Source organism: Eschrichtius robustus, chromosome 20 (assembly GCF_028021215.1).
Source record: "Eschrichtius robustus isolate mEscRob2 chromosome 20, mEscRob2.pri, whole genome shotgun sequence".
NCBI classification, from domain to species: domain Eukaryota; kingdom Metazoa; phylum Chordata; class Mammalia; order Artiodactyla; family Eschrichtiidae; genus Eschrichtius; species Eschrichtius robustus.
The window spans coordinates 45,994,720-46,018,743 of NC_090843.1; the positions used below are offsets into that span (position 1 = coordinate 45,994,720).

A 24,024-nucleotide genomic window follows, 5' to 3' on the forward strand; every position below is an offset into this window, starting at 1 on the left:
CTGCACGTGTCGTGTGGACCTTCTTCACTGCTTGTATCCAACTGACTCCACGAGAGATTTCCCAAAAAGGGGACTTTACCCACCTGCTTTTCTACCCCACCTGTCACCAACTGACCCACCTCCCACACGCAAACCTGTGCTACTTCCTGTTCTCCATGTGCCTGAGGGGTGGTGAGCGCAGGACATGGCTCCTGACCCTCACCCCAGAAATTCTTCTCTTGGAGATTCTCAAGGTTTAAAAAGCTGCTTTGGGGGACCTGCACCCCCAAACTTTGCAACTGATATGAATCAGAGTCATTTCACTTGTGACAGGGTTGGGGGGTAGTTTCTGCTCTTGTTTTCTGTGATTCCTCCTCCTCTTGGACTCACTCTTAGGTCTGGGTCCTACATGAGGCCTTTGGACCCAAGCGCCTCTGATTTGAGCAGGGGCATCTGAGAAGCAGTCTTGGTCACGGACCCTGAATCCTGGGTGCTGGTCGGCACAGGTGCCCACAGATGAAACAGTGTGAACACTGCTAAACAGACTGGTGTTCCAGGCATGAAGCATTCTTTGACAGACCACACCCAATGTGTCCAGGGGGCAGGGGGTCCTCACATCTCCCAATCTTTTGAGAGATGAAAAGAACTGCTTGGCCCTCTGAGGCGATCTCAATTGCCTTGCAGCCTAAGCAACACAAGTAAAGAACAGATCAGAGAACTGAAGGATCAAGTGAATCTGTGCCATCCCGAAGCTCACTTCATCCCTGCACCCATCCTGCTGGCCTCAAGAACTGTGGCTCCAGGAGACTATTAGCTACTCCTTCATTCTGGCATCAGGATTTACCTTCAAGTCCCTGGAAAGACACGCTGCTGCTGCCGGATGCCAATGAATGGAGTGCCAAAATCTGTATGAAGTATGAGAAGAGCCATAAAGAAGCAGGCACAGAAAAGGTAAAAGAAAGGCATTGAAGGAAGAAAATTATGGAGACGGTCCTGCAGTGAAGACAACACTGATGAGGATTTAGGAGACCCACTCCCCCACCTCTGCTACTGATCAGTTAACAGGCCTTAGGCAATAACATCCTGTTTGTCTCTTATCTTTTTCCTTTTTAGAAAAACAAGGTTGGGTAAGTTATTACTTAAAGTCTGTTTCAACTCTAAAACTAAGATTTTAGATCTGAATTGGACCTGAGAGTTAAAATAAATCCAGAGCAGGAGATGGGGGAAGGGCATTTTGGTTCCTGTTTCCCATCTCTACTCAAATTCCTTAATCAGTGTTATTAATAGATTAGATCAGTGGAAAGGAATGTAGTAAGTTCTCATTTTTCTCAGCCTCAATGCTGACAGGCCCTATTTCCTGCACTCTGCAGCACCATTCAAGAAAGACCACCATTCCTAACTGCAGAGCATCAGAGGAGATGATAATACGGGGCAGGGGGAATCACAAGGAAAAGGAGTTTGGAGAGAAAAAAAAGGGATCAGGGACAAGGCTGCCACAGACAAAAAACCCCTAATGGGGTGGGCAAGAAACTGCGTCTCTTCCTCCAGGACTGTGCGGTTGTTTTAACACTTTTTATCAGTTACACACTATTCCCTCAATTTCTCATATGTACAAAAATATAAAACAATAAAGTGCAGTTTACGTTTCAGTGACACTTTTCCTTGCTTTAATTTTTTTTTGTCTTTTTCTGCTTTTGAAACGAGCTCTCGATTACAAAATATCAAACTACACTCAAAAATGCCAGCCACTGGCACAGGATGGAGAAGCCCACAAGTAAGGACAGATAGCAGCAGGTGGCACGAGGTGGGAAGTGATTGAAGCAGTGGTTACAAATGGTCACAGGAAGCTAAAACTATCCAACAGGTTGTGCCCTAATGTTAGCACAGGTTAGACTAGTCACTACCTTGGTGGGTGGCCTCAGTGTGTTTGGGTTCAGATTCTACACGGCAATACAATTTTCTTCCAGTTAAGAGTTCTTGGCTTGCACCGATCACAGGGTGGCCAGAGGGCACCGGACCAGTCTATTAGTTTTTCAAAATGCTGTCGTAGACCTGATAGATGTACTGGGAGACTTCAGGAGCTCTACACTTCAGCGACAGCTGTTTGGAGGAAAAGGAGAAGGAAGATTAGCACAGAGGATGGCATTAACTCGAAAGGTATCCAAGTACTCAGTGCAAGGACACCTCTTCCTGATAAAAGGGGAGAAGAGCTTCTACCACTGAGTAGCCAAACAAAGAGATCCTGTTAATAGGTTACACGGGTTTTAGAATTTCAGTTTAATCAATGTCAAGCTGTGCTGTGTTTCCACCCACATTCTATGTGGGTCTACGAGGTTAGGAAATAATCCATATGAAAAAATGTAGGGGAAAAGATACTCTACTGCTTTGCTAAGAGTCATAAGGACTACTACCAAATGAAAAGGGAAGGGTTAAAACCCTTAACGTGGTCGTCATTTCAGCTGTCTGCTCCAGTTTCTGTCTGACAAGGATGGTTATCTCGGTCCCAATTCAGGAGGATGTATATTCAAGTAAAATAAAAGCGTAAGCTAGATACTAGCTCCAAGGTACTAGTCTTTCCTTTATTACACTGAGAAGAGTATACACTGTTAAGGAGGGAAGACAAGAACCAACACAAAAAGACATTTACTGAGTGCAACTGTACAGCCATTTATGCCAACAGCATAATCTTTCATTTTCTGCCTCTTATTCAGGCCTATCAGGTACTTCTGATACTACTCTACTTCTCTACCACCACCTCTTCTTCTAGTCTAACAATTACCAAATTAAAATTAAAATATTAAAAAGATTTCAATGTTGAACACTGAGATTTTCACTTTGTGGGTCAACAAGTGCAAAATTTAAACCCATATTTGGACTCCTGAATTGTACTAGATTAGGCAAAACACTATTAACAATAACATAACAGCAAAACCATGCAAACTGCATTTAGAACCAGAAAATTTAATACTTGTTTTTTGTATTACTGACATCATTGCTCTTGTCTATTAAGGTAGATTAACAAAAGTTGTCTTTAACGATGTATCACCATGAGATTTTAGATTACCTCTTTATTCTCTTATTAGAGACTCTGGATGATTTAACAAAGTACAAAAGGTGAGAATGTTTTTGGCAAAAACGTCAAGAAGATGATTGGTCAACCCTGAACTTCTTGAGAAAACTCACATCCTCAAAACTTAGTGATATTTTAAAAATGCAAAACGAAACAAAACCAAGCCAAACAAAAGAACATCAAAAGAGGCTCTATTTATTTGCAGCTTTAATATTCAGTCTCTAAGCCATTTCCAAAATTGCTGCTTGACATTAATCAGGAAGACAGTTCTGATAAATGTAGAACAAAACAAATGAACAACTAATTTAAGAATATAAATACGAATAGAGGACTTCCCTGGTGGTGCAGTGGTTAAGAATCCGCCTGCCAATGCAGGGGACACAGGTTCAATCCCTGGTCTGGGAAGATCCCACATGCCGCGGAGCAACTAAGCCCGTGAGCCACAACTACTGAGCCTGTGCTCTAGAGTCCGTGAGCCACAACTACTGAGCCTTCACGCCACAACTACTGAAGCCCGCGTGCCTAGAGCCCATGCTCCACAAGAGAAGCCATCGCAATGAGAAGCCCACGGACCGCAACAAAGAGTAGCCCCTGCTCGCCGTAACTAGAGAAAGCCCACGTGCAGCAACGAAGACCCAACACAGCCATAAATAAGTAAAGTAAGTAAGTAAAAAACAAAAAACGAGTAGAAAACAGCTCCCTTCTTTGGTCAAAGTTGCAGCTATAGGCATTTCCCTGACTTTCAAGCTCCCTATAGAGGCAATCTGTACCTCCTCCTCCACAGCCTCTTCACTGTCAGTGTTGTAGAAAATTCTCGTGGGAGAGTATGTGGGTTCAGAAAAGGAGGAGGAGAGGAAGCTAAAAAGAGTAAGAACTGCCTAAGGGAGTTAACTCCCAGACTAAAGAGAGGGTAGTTCCTCCCCTTCAAAATACTGTCCTGTATTTTTTCACATCTTTGTAGCAATACTGGAACTTCCAACCAGTTGGAGATCCACTTTTTCGTTCACGAGTGATAAGGAAACGTTGCCTTCCTCAATAAAAGCCCTATCTGCCAAGGTTGGCACTGGCAGGGGTCATGGACTGACCACGCCTGGACCCTGAGAATTTCAGCTGCTCTTTGGAGGGGGAAGGAGGAGGGAGGCGAAGGAAGAGAAGGAAGAATCTCTCTTTCTGGACTGTTCTATCACCTCCCTCCCCCAGACATCCCAGCCTTTAACAAATGGTTAAGTTTAGACTTAAACCCATTCCTTGCTTTCCAACTAGTACAGCTAAAACAAGACAGAATAAATTAAAAAAAAGAAAAAAAAAAAAAAGATTTTTTTGTTGTTGTTGCTAATTCCTAAAGAAAGCAAAAGGGAAACATACATAAAGAACAAAGAGGCTAAAAAATCTGACTTAGGACTCTGGGTCTCATTTTACATGGCTCCTAAGGGAAAAGAGGCCTTACCAGGGTTTTAACTTTTGAACCGCTAGCCTGCTTTTATGTGACACATCTTTAACACCAACCACTCAGGAATGCCACCCACCTAGACTCACGCCCCCTGCCTAGGTAAGCCAAGGACTTACACATCCACTTCTGGTTTATAGCCTGGGACACAGACTTCTTCACCTGGGACAAGTTATCTTCCCAGGTGAGATAGAGCTACTTAGAGATATGAGGCCTCTTCCTCATGGGATAAACATACTTTCTTAATGAAATACAGTAAGGGGTTGGCGGAAGTGATTTATCATGTAGTGCACCACTACTTACTTGGTCATAAAAAAACCAAATTATTAACACATGCAACGACTTAGATAGATGTCAAGGGTATTATGTTAAGTGAAAAAAAAGTCTCAAAAGGATACAGGCTGTAGGAATTGAATTTATATAACACTCTTGAAATGACAAAATTACAGTAATGGAGAACAAACATACCAGTGGTTGCCATGGGTTAGGGCTTGGGTGAATGTGTAACTATAAAGACATAGCAAGAAGGAGTTTTTTTGTGGTGATGGAACAGTTCTGTATCCTGACCGTGGTGATGATTATACAAATTTATATGTGTGATAAGATTTCATAGTACTGTATACACTCCTTAACCAAATAAAATAAAGTAAGAGTAATGATGTAGAACCTGGTGAAATCTGAATAAGGTCTGTAGTTTAGTTAATAGTATTGTACCAATATCAATTTCCTGCTTGAAAATGTACTATGGTTGTTAAGATGTTCTCAATGAGGAAAACTGGGTGAAAGATACATGGGAACTCTATGTACCATTTTAAAAACTTTCTGTGAGTCTTAAATTAGTTCAAAATAAAAAGGTTTTAAAAATTTTAAACAAACTATGTTGTTACTAAGAGGTCCTTCTCAAAATTCTCACTACCCTTATAATGAATAGAAAGAATATGGTAGGAAGTGTTGAGATATCTGAGTTCTACACACCACTCACCTACCAACAACTTATGTGATCTCGAACAAGTCATTAATCATTCTTAACCTTGGTTTCCTTACCTGCAATCTGGGGGTAATCATGCTTCTTTAACCTAGCTGAGATGGAATACTATATACAATAAAATAATGGATGATTAAAAAAAACACACACACAAATATGCATACTTTGAAGAAATTTCTAGGGAAGCAAATGGAGTTATTTTACAAGACCTTGATTTTACAGTGAAAACCTGTCCCTCCAGAAAGAGCACAGAGGGGTTTTCCTTTCTTAGGGAGCTCAAGGAAAATGACAGGGTAGTTTCTTACAAAAAAAGACAAGGCACTGGTGGTGGAGGAGGTGGGTGGGAGGAGCGTACACTTTATGAGGGAAGCCTGATCTGTCTCAGCTCACAAATGCTTGGCTAAAAATCTAGCTTGGTGGGACTCAGTAGCTCACACACACACACTAGTCCAGCTTACTTCAAGGGAGGGAACTAGTGGGGAAACACCAAGAATTTTCAGTTCTGGGTGGTATTATTTCCTTGATGTATGCTAATGAAAACAGGCTTGCCTTAAAATTAAGGAAAGGAGTCACAGACTTTTCTCAGCTACATGGCTAAAAAGCTCCCTTAATCTACTGAATATGAAGCCTCCTTAGAGTTATTCAATTCAAAAGCCTTAAACATAACAGAAGAATAAGATATTTCCCCCATCCCAAGGGTTTTTCTTGTACTTGACAAAATGCAGATGACAAGCAGCATCCTATTGGGAGACTGCATTTTACAACAGCAAACGAACACCGGGTGCCTAGGGTATTAAAGCTTTGTTGTTTAACAAAGCAACTGGCTCCTCCCCTAAAAGTACTGCCAGGATTCCAATTTTAGTCCAGTGTGGTAATGAATGAAGTTTTCTAAACTAAAGTCCCCTTACAGGCTGTGAAAGGTATGTCCCATTTTGCTTTAACTTTTCAACAACCATTTAGGATACACAACACTGCTAAAAAAGGCTCATATGTCTGGGATTCTGATATCCTAAGAAAAGCAGGAATGAGCTTGAAATGAGCTACGGAAACAATCCTCTTAGCAGCTTGTTACAGTACCACATGCATAGATATGCTAGGTTAAGTATTAACCAATACTGATGAAGTTGCCAAGTTTTGTGAGCAACTCTGTATATACCAGGAGGAGTCTGAGACACTCGTGCTGCGAGGCACCGTGCCTGCTGGATGGGGCAGACACTGCAGACAGAAGGTCTTCTAAGGAGGCAACTGGGGACTTCTTTACTGACTGCTTGTTTTGGATACCTGGCGTCTGAAGCACCTCTACCAGGTCTTTCCTGGATGCTGAGAAAAAATGAAAGGGCTCTTACCCCCCTCCTTGAACCCATCTCACCCATTCTGAGAAAGGTCTTACCGTGTAATTGGGGTTTCCTGGCTGGATACGTAGCTCGGCCAAAATCCAAATGCCATTAGTGAGCTTCAGGGATTGGTACAGCATGTCCTGCCCTTCCACATTCCTCTTCGCAATAGTATAAACATTGTTGTTTTGCAACTTGCTGGAAACAGTGTCTAGAAACACAGATTCAAAATCCAACACCTTCAGTTAAAATACCAAACAAAGGTACTATGAGTTATGTGTGCTCAAGTCTCCTGAGAAGCACTGTTACATGCATACATGCACGTTTCAGAAAGCCCTTCTCCCACAAGAGCGAAGGGTAAGGAAGAAGCTCCTGAAGTGCCTGTGTATCACATTCCAGGACAGAAAACAGAATAAGGTGCAAATAAGCATTAGTGTAAGAATTACCTGTGGAGATCATGGTGGGTCTAAGGAGTTGGTAATCTTAAACTAGGTGCTAGACACGTAAAAATGCACTGATGAGGACAAAGACAGAAACAGGTACATGGGTGTGCCACAGTGACTGCCACGTCAGATTCATCTCTCCAACGCTAGTCCCAGATTCACGGGGATACCAAACTGACACTCAAATGCAAAACACTGCCTCGGAAGTTGCTACTACTTCACCATGAGCCATTCTGGCCTCAAGTGCCAGGATCAGAAAAGCACCCAGTTGCAGAAATCCTGCAAGTCAAATTTATTAATCTGGATGTTTAAGATTTTTTTTAAAAGCAGGCAAATGATTTCTTAGGTCTTAAATTAAATTATTAATTTGGGGGAATACCATGCCCCAAATTAATAATGAAACAAACTGTCTCAACAAAAGACTCTGAGGAAGACTGAAGTTGTGCAAAGATGATCGCTCCAAGGCCCTGTAAGCCTGGCTGCCGTTGCTGGTCAGAGTGGAGGACTTCATAGTCACCAACACAGGGTAAGAACAGGTTGGTGTTTGGGGTCTTCCTCGTGACTACAGCATCAGAGAGACACGACATTCTAGAATTAAAGGTCATTTCTCTCTCCTTGTTCTCTGACTGCTAACATGAGATGTTACAGCATCACAGAAAGAGAAACTTTAAAAACACAGATGATAAACACTACTTCTTTGTTGATAGTTTATTATGTTCATTTCTGATGAGAATTCAAATTACTCAGGGACGAAATTCTCTCCACATAAAAACCTGTCATGTTCTATTGTGCTCTCTAGGAAAAGGCTGTTGTGATGGACAGTCTTTCTGTTCTCCAAGACAGTAAGCTCTCTGAGCATAGGGATCCTAGAGTTTTTCATCACTGTATTTCCCACAGTATCTGGGACACAATGGATACCTGCCATCAATACCTGCGAATAAGCCTCTGACTCAGGTGCTGGAGACGCCGATATGTACATAATGCCATAGGCATTAAAAAATATCTATTTAAGCCATTTCTCCAAAGAAGAAATACAGATTACCAATAGGCACATGAAAAGATACTCAACATTTCTAATTATTAGAGAAATGCAAATCAAAACTACAATGAGGTGCCACCTCACACCAGTCAGAATGGCCATCGTTAAAAAGTCTACAAACAATAAATGCTGGGACTTCCCTGGTGGCGCAGTGGTTAAGAATCCACCTGCCAAAAAAAAAAAAAAAAAAAAAAAGAATCCACCTGCCAATGCAGGGAACACGGGTTCGAGCCCTGGTCCGGCAAGATCCCACATGCTGCAGAGCAACTAAGTCCATGTGCCACAACTACTAAGCCTGTGCTCTAGAGCCCACGAGCCACAACTACTGAGCCCGCGCGCCACAACTACTGAAGCCCATGCACCTAGCAGGAGCTTTTGTTGAAGATCTACCTTGTTACATAGGCACATATTCTAGACAATATACACAGCAAGGCCCAGATGCCTACAGATGTCTCGTGATTTTACCACCTAAGTAAGAGATGATAGGCTAAGAAATGGAAGCACACAAACACACATACACACTCACCCCTCCCAGAATTAGAAAATGCGGCAAACAGCCAGGTAGAATAAGCAAGTTGAATGGATTAACTTTACTGTGTTTGGAAGCATTCCGGTTAGGAACCTGGCTCTGCTCCTACTAAATGGCTGTATCATGATTTCTATCAGAAGACTGAATGGAGGGAGGAGGGTTCTATAACATAAGTATGTGTGAGTCAATTTTCATAAACCTTCGCTATTAGGTTTGAGCTAGAGGGTATGTAGATGGCAGGATAATCAGACTCTGCTAAATGAACCTATTAAGAATGGCAATGCGAGCCAATGTTAAGGAGGCTTCCTTGTCAGACTGGGACAGACTTTTTTACAAGATGTCAGTTTTTTGTAGTTGTTGTTGTCGTTGTTTTAAATATACCTGAACTCCTGGGAAACGTGATGGAATCTTACAGTTGTGAGACTTTGAGAATGACAATGCAATGTTAAGACACTGAGATTTGCCCTAAAGGACAGAGTTTTAAAAGATGGTCAAATATGGTTACAACTGCATCAAGGTGTGATTTCTTTTGGTTCATTTGTCTCCTACCTCAAATCTGGCTTTGGGCCTGAGGCCTAAAGTCTTAGAAGGTGTGAATGTGGTCTTCCCCCCTTCATTTTCCTACTTAAGCTAAGGTCGCACCTCTTCCAGCAGCCGTAAGGGTGAAGAAGGTACACAGTGAGTGGGAAGGGGGATCTGTACATGCATGGGTCCTGGCTGTGGCACATACTCATCAGGAAGTTCAAAACCATTATGCCTGCTGAAAAGAACACTTTGTACCATGTGAACAACCAAACTATATTTAAGTGCTGGCTGGCAAAGCATTTGCATTTATGAAATGTTCCGAGGGATGGGGAGAACCACGACAAAACAAAGAAACAGAACTCATCCTCACCTAGTCCCTGTGGCAGAAGAAATATTTGTCCCTTACTAGAGAGCCCAACTAGTGAATATAGATACAACATGTCTCTGAGCTTTTCACAGTATAATAAACACTTAATTTAAAAAACAGGTTTGTAGACTGCTTGCCAGAAAGATTCCTTTCTGGATATGGCTGGAGATGCAACTACTTCTTGTATACTTAAGATAGTGGTCCCAGACATGTACTAAGCCCAAATACAGCTGTAATATAAGCTGTAAAACAGATTCATACAGACCGCTTGACGCCAGTAGAGATGACCAGTGCTAGGAAGCAGGGAGACCCATACATTGGTGCCTTTCTGATCTAATATTTTCTAGTATTTACACAACTAGTGGCACCATAAGCACCCCGTCATATACACCTTTCTATTAAGAACTGATAAATGATTAAGGCTTAGGAAGAGGGTTTCTTTTCTTCTTTCATCTCTAGAAGAAATGGAAGAGCAAAAGTAAAAGCTCAATGCTAGGTGGTCAGCCCTTTAAGCCTGCGACTTCCTGTTGCCCTCAGAGTGTTAGCTCCATCTGTCAAATGTCTACTCTGGCACAAAAAAGCTATTTAAAGGCTTGGTGCTATTGTGATTAGGACAGATCAGCTGGGAAGGATGGTATTTTTAGCTCTCAGCTAGACCCAGGGTGTTGAATCAGAAGGCACTAAACCTGAAAATGTTCATGTTAATAGAGCCCTCAGACTGGAAGGAAATGTAAAGGCCAGGGTACTGCAGACCTTGGGGTGGAGGCAGAGGAAAAGCTAGAAAGGATTAGTTGCAGGAAGTGGTCTTGTAAGCGATTAGCAATGATTCAGTGTGGGAAACGATGGCCTCGGGCTCCTGGAGAAAACGAAGTGGCTGTTTTTCCCTCTGCTCCATGTGCTGCACTGCCACGTGCTGCACTGTGTGTCACTGGAAAACTGATTTGCTGGTATTTGGAGCACCCGAGGCAGGGAGGAACTGGCATGAGGCCACGGCAGAACTGATCAAAACTGAATTTGCTTTGGGAAACTGTTCCAGTTTATATCAGAAGACAAAGACCCTTTGGGAGCAAGACCAGACACCCCTTCTTTGGGCAAGATCACAAATGTACACCAAGGTTCAATAAGGGTTCAGAACCCCAATCTGGAAGCAGGGGGATCTTTTCTATAACTCTGACAGGCCACAGTAAAGCCCTCAATCATCCAAACTTCCATTTTCTTTTTTGAAAAAGCATGTCCCTTTCACACCAGACCTCTGAAACCAAATCTGCCTTCCAATTACTCTGGCCTTTCTCTGCTCTCTATAGGCCAGAGTTTCCCAGATCGTGCATGTTCAAGGAACGCTGGTGTTCCATAAGACGTTAATAATAAGCATTTTGTGACTTTAAATTCCACAGTGAAAAAATTCAGTTAATGTTGAGTTAGACTGGTCTCCTCGATGCAGGAAGCCTCAGCTTCTAGTGTGCTCATGTGCTCACCCAAGACAGGCACATCATACACTGTATTTTCCAACCTTTTTGACCACAGAACCCTTTTCTGAGGGACAAGTGTTCTCAGGAGCATAATAAATGAAATGTCCTGGGACTGACTACACAAGGGTGACTATAACTCTCGCCATGAACCACTGCAGATTCTGCACCTGAAGCTTCCTGAAAAACAGCTTACACAACGGAAAACTGCCCAACCTCCCAACTCATCAAATGAGGCTTGTGGTAACTAACCAGTAAGCCTAGGAGAGAGAGAACACCGTCACCTACCTAGAATATGGCATAAAAAGCAGCTCAATTTAAGTATGACTTTTTTGTGAAAACTCAGCAAAAATCTGGTTTTGTTTAATAACTACATAACCAGTAAGGCTGAGAAACCTAGACCAAGAATATGTTCAAAAGAAGGCAGATATGTGGTATTCCTGAAGAGAATCGACAAACTAGTAGCGACAGTGGACATTACAGAAAACTATCTCCTCAAACACCTCTCCAAGGGCTCAGGAGAAGCCCTGTAAGAAAAGACTTGTCTGAACACAGAGGAGGAATGCATCATAGAGCACTCCCACTCCCCGCAAAAAAACTTTTTAAAGAACAAGTTGAACTGAGAAGACAGTGAGTTGTTTTTTTTTTTCTTTCTGTACTGCTGTACTGCCTCTTTCCCCCACTCAATGCTCCAGCTACAGTGGGAGGGCGGCAGCCAGAAGGAGGAAATGACGGGTGAATGAAGAAAAGAGGAAAAGAGGCGGCACCCAACAGCACCAAGGCTCACTTTCATTCAAATGCCTTTCATTTCATAAGGCCTTATACTAACCTTAAAGAGAGACTGGAACAAAGGCAAGACCCTGAACAGCTGAAGGCTCCTTCCACTCCTGAGGATGCTTCAGTGAAACAAAGCCCTAGGCACTGTCAGCTGCTATTGTTTCTCCTCCTGGGTTCCCCGTTTGATGTTCTAGTACAGTAATAAAACTAACTACTAAGGGGGCTGGAGCTTTTTCATGGTGATTAAAGAGGTCAGTATAACCATATGAAAGCTGACACAAGGCAAGAAAGAAAAAGGCTACCAACTAGGCTTTAATCAACTATGATGTAGTCTTATTTACTAGTAAACACAGGATTCCAAATAAGGATCTCAGAAAGAGCCACTACTGAAGGCTGATGTAAAATGACAAACAGTCCTTTTAATTTTGGGGAGAGTGCATATCTTCAAGTGCCACTTCAATTACCTAATGCTTAGAATGTTCAAGTAACATGACTCATACATGTTCAACTACTAGAGAATTGGGTGGGTGGATCCATTCTAGTTCTTTTCTTAAATCTGTTAGTTTGTAAGTAATCTAGTACCTACATCAAAACATCCCAAGTTTTTAAAGAGAAGTTTGCATAGTAATACCATATACTCACTAGAAATAAGGTAGATGTGAAAAGATAGGTAAAGAAAAGACAAAATTTTCAAATATCTAATTTAATGCACTAAGATGAAAATGAAATTTAGAGTCATCACTCACCAGCATTTAAATGACATTCCTTAATCTGAAACTGAAGTTCATTTTCATTGGGAATATCCTTCCATGTTGCAAGGAAGACCTGGCGCTCTGTATGGGGAAGCAGAGAGAAAGGAAGGATGTGTACAATCTGTCAATATTCTGACATCTAAGCCCTTGTACCATTTCTCCTTTGGAGTGCTGGCTCTAGCAATACAGCCAGCAGTAGCCTGGGACTGGAGTCAACTCTTAGCTATGCAGAGGTGCTACACTCCAGGTCAATTAATCCCTCATGAGTAGCACTAAGATACACTGGAAAAGAGTCTACATCTAGGGTTTAGTTTTACCTCCAGTGTTTTCCGATTTGGGTGACTTTGGTAAGTCTTGTGAACTTTCTGATTCTTAATTTCATCATATATTATTACATCCGCCTACCCTACCCAAACAGCTACTGTAAGAATGAAACCAGTGTTAAGTGCCAATACAACTTCATATGTATCACTACAAGCTAGTTTTATTAGACGGTGGTTTCCTAAGTAAGGGAAGAGAGAAATATCAACAACCACATGGGGAATACCAATAGATTTATCACAAATTATTGAATTCTTATCTTGAGACAGTAAGAACTCAGGACAGGGCTAAGTGCTGAATTTCCATGTATTATCTCAAGTCATTATAAAAACTATTTCTGCTTTGTAAACTTGGAAACTGAAACTCAAAAAAATTAAGCACCTTGCTACAGTCACATAGCTAGTAAACAGCCAAGCTGAGATTCAAATCCACATCTACTTGTCACCAAGCCACTTACTCTGTATGCTGTGGTGACTGGCTTACTCGGATAATGGGCATTGTGACTTGGAGACCAACAGCAAAGCAAGATCAACTGTGACTCAGGAGAATATATAATTAGCAATTATTAGAGCTTTAGAATAGCCTTCCTCCATTTTTTTAAACCTCAAAATAACTTGTCCTTCTGGGGCTATGCTCTGCCTGACACATTCAGAGGAAGGGCAAAGGTATATTTGGCAGGACAGGAGGACATACTTACCCATTTTGCCATCTTCTACAAAAAGCACGTTGAGTGGGATGAGGCAGCTGAAGTAGAAGACATCAATATTGTTTTTCACAGCCACCTGCCAGGAAAGTAGCAAGGGAAAATTAGGACATCATAAGAAGCCAGGTAGGAGGGAAAGAACAGTTATGTGTCTAGAAATATATCACCCAATTTCCTTCCTCTTTTATTTATTTATTTTTAAATATTTATTTATTTGGTTGCGCTGGGTCTTGGTTAGTTGCGGCACGTGGGATCTAGTTCCCTGACCAGGGATCAAACCTGGGCCCCCTGCATTGGGAGCACGGAGCCTTAGTCACTGGACCACCAGGGAAGTCCCAAAAATCTGTTATTTATTTATTTATTTATTTAGCCTCACTGCACGTCATGTGGGATCTTAGTTCCCCGACCAGGGATCAAACCCGCGCCCCTTGCATTGGAAGCGCAGAACCTTAACCACTGGACGGCCAGGGAAGTCCCTCCTTCCTCTTTTAGACAGGGCAGGAAACCCCAAATCAAGACATACCAGCCCATACACTGCAAAGCATGTCCTTATTCACTCCACTGTCAAGAGCACCGTGGACAGCCTGCAACTCTGCCTTGCTCCAGGAGGGGCCCCAGGAGGGATGAATTCAAGGCACAAATTCTATACCTGCGACATCTAGTCAGTTGTTTTAATAGTAGTTTCTGCTACCACTTACTAAGTACCTATTAATGACAATATTTCTAATCCTCATTATAACTATCCCAAACAAAAAGTACTATTACTCCCCTCTCATTTTACAGATGAGGAACTGAGGTTCAGAAAGCTTAAGTAACATCCAGTATCACACTGTCAGTACACAGAAGAACCGGGATGCAAATGCAAAATTGACTCTAAACCTTGGTTTTTTTTCTCTCCACAATAACTGGTGGCATACTGCCCCTTATCTTTTTTCAGATATCAGTTTTAAAGCGCTTTCTTTTATAAAATCTTACTTTCCTCAGTCATAAGGCTGGAAAAGCTTGTTGGGTCAAACACTCGTAAATCTGATGACTCTCGGAAGGAAAAGTCTTTGAACAAATGAAGAAATGAGTTTTCTTCTCACAATACAAACTTCTGGATTTGGGCAGGCTGTGATTCTACCATGGCCCATTCAATCCAGAGCATGCTGTTCATATTTTTTAAAAAGCTATAATAAGTACTTCTGTTCAGGGGCAACACTGATTAGTTTCTCTATTCAGAAACAGGCAGACTCCACTGTGGCAGATTATAAGAGCCATATACTGTAAGAGGGGAGAGTAGAAGAACTGCTCGAAACTACCACTTCCCACTGGTTTCTGTCACTGGTGACTTTCCTATCTATGCTCTTGGCACTGCAGAAAACCATTTCTCTAGGTGAGTTTTATAATCAGTAACCATGTCTATTTCTCTCTAAGAAAATAAAGGTAAAAAGTGCTTATCCAGCACCACTATTCTCTCCCCGCCCCTTCTTGGGGCAAATGTCTATACTTCAACAGCACATTGAGATTGAAATATCCTCTTTCCGAAGTACTTCCAGTTCTTTTACATTTGTTATCAACTCATCTTCCCCACCTTTTTTTTTGTGTGTGTGCATTGGGTCTTCGTTGCTGCGCATGGGCCTTCTCTAGTTGCGGCAAGCGGGGGCTACTCTTCGTTGTGGTGGGCGGGCTTCTCTTCGTTGTGGAGCATGAGCTCTAGGCACGTGGGCTCTAGAGCGCAGGCTCAGTAGTTGTGGTGCACGGGCTTAGATTCTCCGTGGCATGTGGGATCTTCCCAGACCAGGGCCCGAACCCATGTCCCCTGCATTGGCAGGTGGTTTCTTAACCACTGCGCCACCAGGGAAGTCCCTTCCCCACCTAAAATAGTTACCTTTATTTCATCTTCCAAAATTTGATTTGGGTATGTCTACTTGATATCTTTCCGCCCTCTTTCCTATAAGAATTCATCAAATTACTTTCCTTGTAACTTGTACATTTAACCTTTCAATGACTCACACCCAGGAGTTTCTGACCTATATCACATAATCAGATGCCCAAAATGCTGAGACAGCAGGAGTCTCAAAAAGCTAGAGTCTGGTGAATACAAGCAGAGTAACTAACCTCAGGAAAGAGGGACCTTAGACATTCTTTAAGATGTACTAGAGCACCACTTCAAAAGATCTATACCAGCTGTGGGCTTCTGGGAAGGAGGTATTTTCTAATTCATCTGGTACTCAGCAATGAGAGAATGGGAACTCTTATTTCAAATAAGGGCACCAAGAAGACCTTGAGGGAGTGCCAGGCTCTGTAAAGGGCATTTAGAAGTGAAAACTGGAAGTGGGTTCAAGTGGGCTAGTGTGGGTCACATGTCCTCCAAGAGATAATATTAGTGGTTCTCAACCAAAGACTTATATTAGAATCATCTGGAGAGATTTCTCAAAACAGAATCCGGGACTCCATCCTATGTATTTTGGAAAAAGTTCCTAGGAAGATCAACCAGACAAGTAATCAATTTAGAACAATGTTACCTAAGAAGTCTGCGTGGGCTTATAAATAGATCGTTCTTCTGAGGGAATCCTTATTCCAACTGAAGCCCTTTAACAATGGAAAAGACATGAAAAGCTCTTCTAGGTCAGCAGTGCTAAAACCATTCTGCCCCAAGGACCCTTTTGACAAACAGATGAAAGTCAGGGACCTTCTTTCTGAAAACCGTACATGCAACGTTTCCACAAAAACTTCAGGGGTTTCAGGACACCCTGAAGACTATCCCTGGACTTCTGCTCTAGAATAATTCTCTGAGAAGCTGGGACACCCAAATCAGAGGCAGCAGACACAGTGGCTCTGAACACGGACCTGGGAACCAGACCAGACCACCTGATTTCAAATGCTGACTCTGTTACTTACTAGCTGTGTGACTTTAGGCAGTAGTACTCAGCTCACTCTCCGGTCTGAAGGATGGAGATAACAACAGGACCAAATGCACGGGGTTGTTATGAGGCTAACGAGTAAATGTTTGCAAAGCACTTATAATGGTGCCTGACGTACAATTAAGTACTATTAACAAATGTTTCTCATAGAAAAGTTCCCTCTTCTTTCACCATTTTCTGCTTTACCTTTTTACTCAGAATTTTTCATAATTAAGGAAAACCATATTAGACTTAACTGACATCTTACACATGCTCAAATGTAGTATTACAACTATGCTAACAAGAGATCAGTGAAGAAGCATTTCATCTCTTTTACATTAGATTTTCAAAATCTGCATTTTGCAGCTCTCAAACTTTTACTCTTGGCTAGGACTGCATTTATTTCAAATATATATGGTTCCCTTGGATCTGGGCCCTGCCTACCTCTCCAGCCTATTTCCTTAACTTTAAGCACATCAGAATTACTTCTTGCTCCCCAAACACTGAAACTGACACGCTGTTTCTTGTCAGATGTTGTTCTTTCTGCTTAATATGTTCTTCTCCTAAAACTTTATCTGTCTGGAAAATATCTATTTAATCTGAAGATTTAGTTCAAGCTTGACAAGGATTTCTCAGGAAGGCTCTAGTTCCTCTCCGTAGCACCCACTCCATGCACTTCTATATAGAATAAATAATTGTTTATCTCTGCCTCACCCACAGCACAATGATCTCTCAGTACAGGGGCTCTCATCTTCACTTGCATACTAGTGACTCAATAAGTATTTGCTGCATGAAATTTAAGGGGAAGAAGTTGAGCTAATGGAAGGAAACACTGGTTTCTCAACCTTTTTTTTTTTTTTTTTTCTTTTTAACCTGTACATCGTTCATATGCAAAACATAATTTCAGGGACTTCCCTGGTGGCACAGTGGTTAAGAATCCACCTGCCAATGCAGGGGACACGGTTTCGAGCCCTGGTCCGGGAAGATCCCACATGCCGCGGAGCAACTAAGCCCATGCGCCACAACTACTGAGCCTGCGCTCTAGAGCCCGCGAGCCACAACTACTGAAGCCCGTGTGCCACAAATACTGAGCCCACGTGCCACAACTACTGAAGCCCATGTGCCTAGAGCCCATGCCCCGCAACAAGAAAAGCCACCGGAATAAGCCCGCGCACCGCAACCAAGAGTAGCACTCGACGCAATTAGAGAAAGCCTGTGCACAGCAACGAAGACCCAACGCAGCCATAAATAAATAAACAAATAAATAAATTTATTTAAAAAACCCCATAATTTCACCAGTAACATGGTTCATTAGGCACACAGACACTTGATGAGGCAAGGATTGGGGGACAGAATGATACGTGGGCTCTTTTGGTTTCAAATTCACTGGGCTAAAATAATATTTAGATGTTGAGGAAGAATAACATAGGCAGTAGATCGCAACCCAAAGAATATTAGATTCTCCAAGGATATGCCAATAACTCTTCGGGAGTCTCAGCAAAAAAGATTCAAGGAAAACACAGTATGAAGCCAGTCCAATTCCAATCCAGACGGCAGCTCTCTCTCTTTTTAAAGTTTTATTTATTTATTTTGGGCTGCGTTGGGTCTTCCTTGCTGCGCGCAGGCTTTCCCTAGTTGCGGCGAGCCGGGGCTACTCTTCGTTGCAGTGTGCAGGCTTCTCATTGCGGTGGCTTCTCTTGTTGCAGAGCACGGGCTCTAGGTGCGCGGTCTTCAGTAGTTGTGGCACGTGGGCTCAGTAGTTGTGGCTCACGGGCTCTAGAGCACAGGCTCGGTAGTTATGGTGCACGGGCTTCAGTAGTTGTGGCACGTGGGCTCAGTAGTTGTGGCTCGCGGGCTCTAGAGCACAGGCTCGGTAGTTGGGGTGCACAGGCTTAGCTGCTCCGTGGCATGTGGGATCTTCCCGGACCAGAGCTCGAACCCGTGTCCCCTGCATTGGCAGAATTCTTAACCACTGCGCCACCAGGCAAGTCCCCAGACGGCGGCTCTCTTAAACAGAATTGAGTAAACCTTAGAGTATGATATTGACCGCTTCAGCGGGAGAGAGGGGAGTTCTTTGTTTTCTTATTTTGAAATTCACCATCCTAACAGGTACAGAACAGAAAGACATAATCCAGACAAGCTGGAGAAGTATTTTCCAAGAGCTTTAACATCAATGTCTAGCTTGCCTATGGTAAATCAATTATCACATATATATCCAACTGCCTACTTAGTATCTCTACTTGGATAACTACTAACAGATATCTGAAAATGAACATGTCCAAAACCAAATTCTTGATCTCCCCATCTCATCCCTAAATGGAACCTCCTGCTGACTTTCCAAACTCAGTAATATGAAACACTGCCAAGCTTTTTATGGTGTCCCTGCTTCTGCACTTGTCTCTCCCCACCCTCCCCACCTAGCTTCCCAGTCTACTGTCAACACAGCAGAGTGATCTTAAAATGTAGATCAATTCATAAATACTTCCCTGCTCAAACTTCCAATGACTTCCCAAACTTACAACTGCCTATAGTTGGATGTCCCTTACCTCTCTGTTGTCATATGCTATGACTCTCCCGTCAGCCACAGGAGCCTGCTGTTGTGCCCTGCACATACCAGGCATGCTCCTATCTCATAGCTTTTTGCCTTTGTTGTTTCTTCTGCTTGGAATTCTCTTCCACCAGAAATGTGCAAGGCCCATTCTGGCCTCCTTTAGGTCTTTGCTTTAAATCAAATATTATCTTCTCACGTAGGTCTTCCATGACCAACGTATTTATAAAATTATACCACCCAACCTCCAACTCTAGGACTCCCTATCCCAACCTCTGCTTTTTCTCCACTGCTCTTATCTAACATATTATTTTACTTATTTGTTGGTGCACTGCCTGTCCCTGTGCCACATAATTCACCTCGAGTAAAATGTAAGTTTCACAAGGGAAGGGATTTTTGTCTCTTGTTCACTACTGTATTCTCAGTTTCTAAAACAGTGACTGGCACAGAGTAAGGGCTCAATAAGAATAATGACTGTAAAATACACTACTCAAAGTTCCTGACAGCCATTTGGGTTTAGACAAGATATGAACTTGGTCTAAAGTTTCCAAAAGGACAGGACTTCTCAAGTTTTTTCCAGTGTACTTCCCTTAACAGAGGAGGAAAGAATGGACATATATAGTGGGGTGGAGGTAGGGGTGAGGATCAGGATTAGGGGCATAATATGAAGTAGCCCATCATAAGAACAAAATTTCTTTGCAGTTCCATGCTATTCCATAGTGAATCCACGTGTTTTAATATGAAAATGTGTTTCTCCATTTTCCTTTAAATAAAACTGATGCTCCAGGCGAACACACCACGTGTATTCTTCAGCCTCAAGTACCTCCTAACACATGGTGGTTTTAAAAGCCGTGGGTCACGACCAACTGGTGTTTCTTAAAATTAATTTAGTGGGATGAAACTGTCATAAAAAATAGACTAGAAAATGTCATAGTGCGTCTCATGAAGAGTAAGTAACGTTTCCTGAAACTTTCAGTTTTATGTATTGTGTGTATACACTATGTAAAATATATCTCTTACTGTAAATTGCAGTCAAAAAAGTATAAAAACCATAATACTCATACACCAAAGTAAAAAGGAAGCAGTGAGGAAATGGGCTCAGTGAGCTTAGGAACAGAGTGCACACCTCAGTTTCTGCTTTGAGGATGCCTAAAGCAGATCGCAGATGGTACCAAGGAGCTGATTACCTAATCCTCTGTTCCTCTGGTCTGTCACGTGTGACATGCGGACATAACAACATTAACTTGCCTCTCAGGGACATCAATAAGAAGAGCAAATAGAAATGATTATGAGGCACTTGGAAAACACAAAAGCGGGCTATAAATGCTTAATAATAATAATGATTTTTAAAAGTTACTTTCAGTGGCTGCCGGGGAAAGAGCAGCCTGTCAGCTTCAGCCTGTAACCAGCAATTAGTTTCTTTCCATAGTATAGGAAGCCTGCTGCAGGAGCTGCGGCCTCTTTATGGTGGCACAGCTGGAGAGGAGCAGGCTGAATTAATATTCTAACCTTGTTTCAGTGTGCTCAAAAGTACTATAAAAAGGTACGAGATGAACTCAGTCTGAACTCTGGCAAATGCGGCCTCTCCCCACAGATCACCACAGGAGGCACTGCCACAAGAAAATTCAAGGCAAGTGGTATATAGCTCACCTTTGAGAGTATATCATCTACTCTTCCGTGACGTCACTTGTGACCTTTCCAAGTCTCTGAGGAATTTTTTTTTTCCTCCTCTCCATTTAGCTTTTAGAAAGATTATTTGCAGGCTGGTCCAAGCCAGGACCAGGCAGTGACGCCAACCATCGCCAGTTGTCTGAGGAATGATGATTCAGATGTGTGTTAAGCACCACACCACCTGGTCAACAGAGCCTAGGCGAATGGCTCTGAGTGACAGGTTTTTAATGACACTGACTCCAACTGTGTGATATGTCATCTGAGACTCAAGCAGAAGAGACTCTCTACTAGCTGCTGGAGTTAAATGTACCTGTAGTTCTGCATTCCTAGTCAATGCCAAAAAATATCTACCATCTTTAGTTTAAATATGGTCTTCCATTTCAAACCCTATTGACCAATAAATTATCTGAGACTTCTCAGAGACATCCTGACAAAACAGGGCTATCTATAATATTTGACAATGTCTGAATACAGTTAAAAATATAGCAGAAATAAGTCATGCAACCCACCATAGAAAATGTCAATTTACTTTCCTTCCAATGCTAATAACATTTTAACTTGAACAGCCATCTTTAGTTTACTTCCATGGCTAAGATTCAAACAAGAAGACTCTATTTTCTTTCTTAGTTCACCCAACAGATCAGATGGATTGCATGGCAGCTGAGCAGCCCTCAAACACTGACAATCTGCTGTCATTATAGATAAAAGCCACACTTGTTGATTTTCATTGTTAAGAGCATGTGGACGGTGGAACCTCTTACAGGGAAAACTTGACAGGTTCCTCTCTTCCTGATAAAAGCAGTAGCTCCATGTCCCTAAGCTAATTTCCCCTTGGGCAACAACATGCACTGCAGCATCTGAAATTTCCACGTTTAAGTGGCTCTCAGAATGGAAAGGAAAGCTCTGAACAGACCCTCAGATGATCTCTTAAACTTAAATCTTCTAGTGGTACACATAATTACTGGGTTTTAGAATGCCAATGAGGGGGCTTTCCCTGCTGGTCCAGTGGCTAAGACTCTGCGCTCCCAATACCGGGGGCCCGGGTTTGATCCCTGGTCAGGGAACTAGATCCTGCATGCATGCCACAACTAAGAAGGCCGCACGCCACAACTAAGAAGCCCGAGCCTGCATGTTGCAATGAAGATCCTGCATGCCTCAATTAAGACACGGCGCGGCCAAAAAACAAATACATAAAATAAATAGTTAAAAAAAAAAAAAAAAAGAATGGCAATGAGAACCTAAGAGACAAGCTCTCTTGGTGGGCCCTGTTTTGAAAGGCGAAGAGAAACTAAAAGATACTAAAACTGATGTAACTATGACTCCTCCTGGAGTCCCCATTCGGTCATGCGATTTGCTTAATCTCAATCTCAGAAACCTCCCACAGAGTTAACACCATGAATTAGAATGTAGGCAGATTAAATCTCCAGAACACCAAAGAGAAGATTAACATTGTAAAGTGGTACACACAGACGTTAGTTTAGAAGAGGAAGGAGTATATCAGAATGATAGTCTCCAAGGCTGTACACTGGAAGAACCCTAAAGCACAGTAGGGTTAGAACTACTGGAATCAATTTCTGTAATTCTTCTGCAACTTAAGCTAGACTCTCAAGTATTGCTTTAAAAAAGAATTCCCCCTCTCCGTCAAAGCCATTTGGAAAAAAAAGTGGAAAAGGTCACAATTTTCATGAAAGACTGCCTCTGTGGACAGAGGCAGTCTTTGATGAAGCTTCTTTTTGAAGCCCACCCATAGCCACCACTAAAGCCATCTGAACTGCAGAGAGTCAGCCTGAACTCACACCCTTAAAGTCCCAGCACAACCTCCAGTGCCGGCATTGTGACACCTCACCCCAGAGTGAATTTCAGTTTACGAGTCCCACCCTTTTTACTGCTTACCTCTGAACTTATAAACGATCACACCCATTCCCACCAAAGCAAACGCTACTGATAGCAAGAGTGGAAAAACCTGGAACTGGGACGTGCTAGACCATTACCTTTTTAAATAAAAAAAAAATTTTTTTCCCTTTTAAAGGCAAAAGTTAGACTGTTTTGAGTATTATTTGAAAAAACTGTTTTCTGAAAGCAAAGAACTGAGCGACAAGATACAATGATCATCTACTGGCAGAAGGCAAACCCCTTTGCCCTTCCTTTTAAAGCTTGCCTTCTCATCACTTCATATCCATCAGAATTAGAAAAAAGTCAGGCTTCTTTCTGGTCTCATAGAAAAAGGGGCTTGCTCAGCTCCATTTCCTGTCAGACAGCTAAATGATTCTGGTTTTCCCTGGGGCTCCAAGACACACAGAGCATCCTTAAGCTTCCAAATTTACTCTGAGAATATGATACAAAATAGTCGGAGGGAATTAGGATAATGGTTTAATAGTTGTGTGGTGACAATTTGTTTTTATTTTGAAGTGGCACACAGACATAGGTTAGTAACAGAAAAAGTTCCCCAAACGTTAGAATAGTCACATGTTCTATTTTCCTAGTTATCGCCAGCCTTGGAAAGAGGGTCCATTAACATGCTGTGATCTTGCCTTTTCAAATATCAATGAACAGAGTAATGGAAGCAGCAGCTTCTAATGTTTGTTCTGCCCATTTGAGAGAAAATGAATCTGTGACTGTAGGTTCTCAGATTAAACTTGGGATCAGGACCAGACCCACCCAAGTAAAAGGGTATTGAAATGGGCAGGGGGTAGACTGCAAGGCCACTAAGAAACAACTGGCAGACAGAGTGTTTAGGGATACCCTGTTTGCTAAGATGAGGAGATGGCCTTGCTGAGTTTGGTTCAAGAACCAGATGCACCTGATATTTGTAAACACTTTCTTAAATGAAAGCAAAAAGAGTCATGCAACAACAAATATTTATTAAGCACCTATTGTGTGCCAGGCATTGTTCCAGGCACTAGGAGATAAATCAGTGCAGAAAAAAGACTAAGACAAAAACTGTTGCCCTTTTGGAGTTTGCGGTCCAGTGACGGGGCGGCAGGAGGTGAAAATGAATAAGTACAATAAACAGTATTTAAAATGGATAAGTGCTCTGGGGGAGAGTAAGGGTAAAGGGGATCAAGAATACTGGGAGTAGGGCTTCCCTGGTGGCGCAGTGGTTGAGAATCTGCCTGCCAATGCAGGGGACACGGATTCGAGCCCTGGTCTGGGAATATCCCACATGCCGCGGAGCAACTAAGC

At 42.3% G+C, this 24,024-nt stretch overlaps 1 protein-coding gene across 5 annotated transcripts in view; it reads right to left on the reverse strand.

Annotated features, from left to right (window-relative positions):
- Positions 1-1,623: 1,623 nt before the first annotated feature.
- The window catches only part of AP2B1 (adaptor related protein complex 2 subunit beta 1), a 116,037-nt gene continuing 93,636 nt past the window's right edge, over positions 1,624-24,024 (reverse strand). For all 5 annotated transcript variants that reach the window (XM_068531074.1, XM_068531073.1, XM_068531072.1 and 2 more), the window contains 4 exons: positions 13,732-13,816; positions 12,708-12,794; positions 6,872-7,026; positions 1,624-2,079 (listed from right to left, as the gene is read on the reverse strand). In XM_068531074.1, coding sequence (XP_068387175.1) covers positions 2,005-2,079; positions 6,872-7,026; positions 12,708-12,794; positions 13,732-13,816 — 402 coding nt within the window. In that variant the 3' untranslated portion in view covers positions 1,624-2,004. The remainder of the gene's footprint in view (positions 2,080-6,871; positions 7,027-12,707; positions 12,795-13,731; positions 13,817-24,024) is intronic.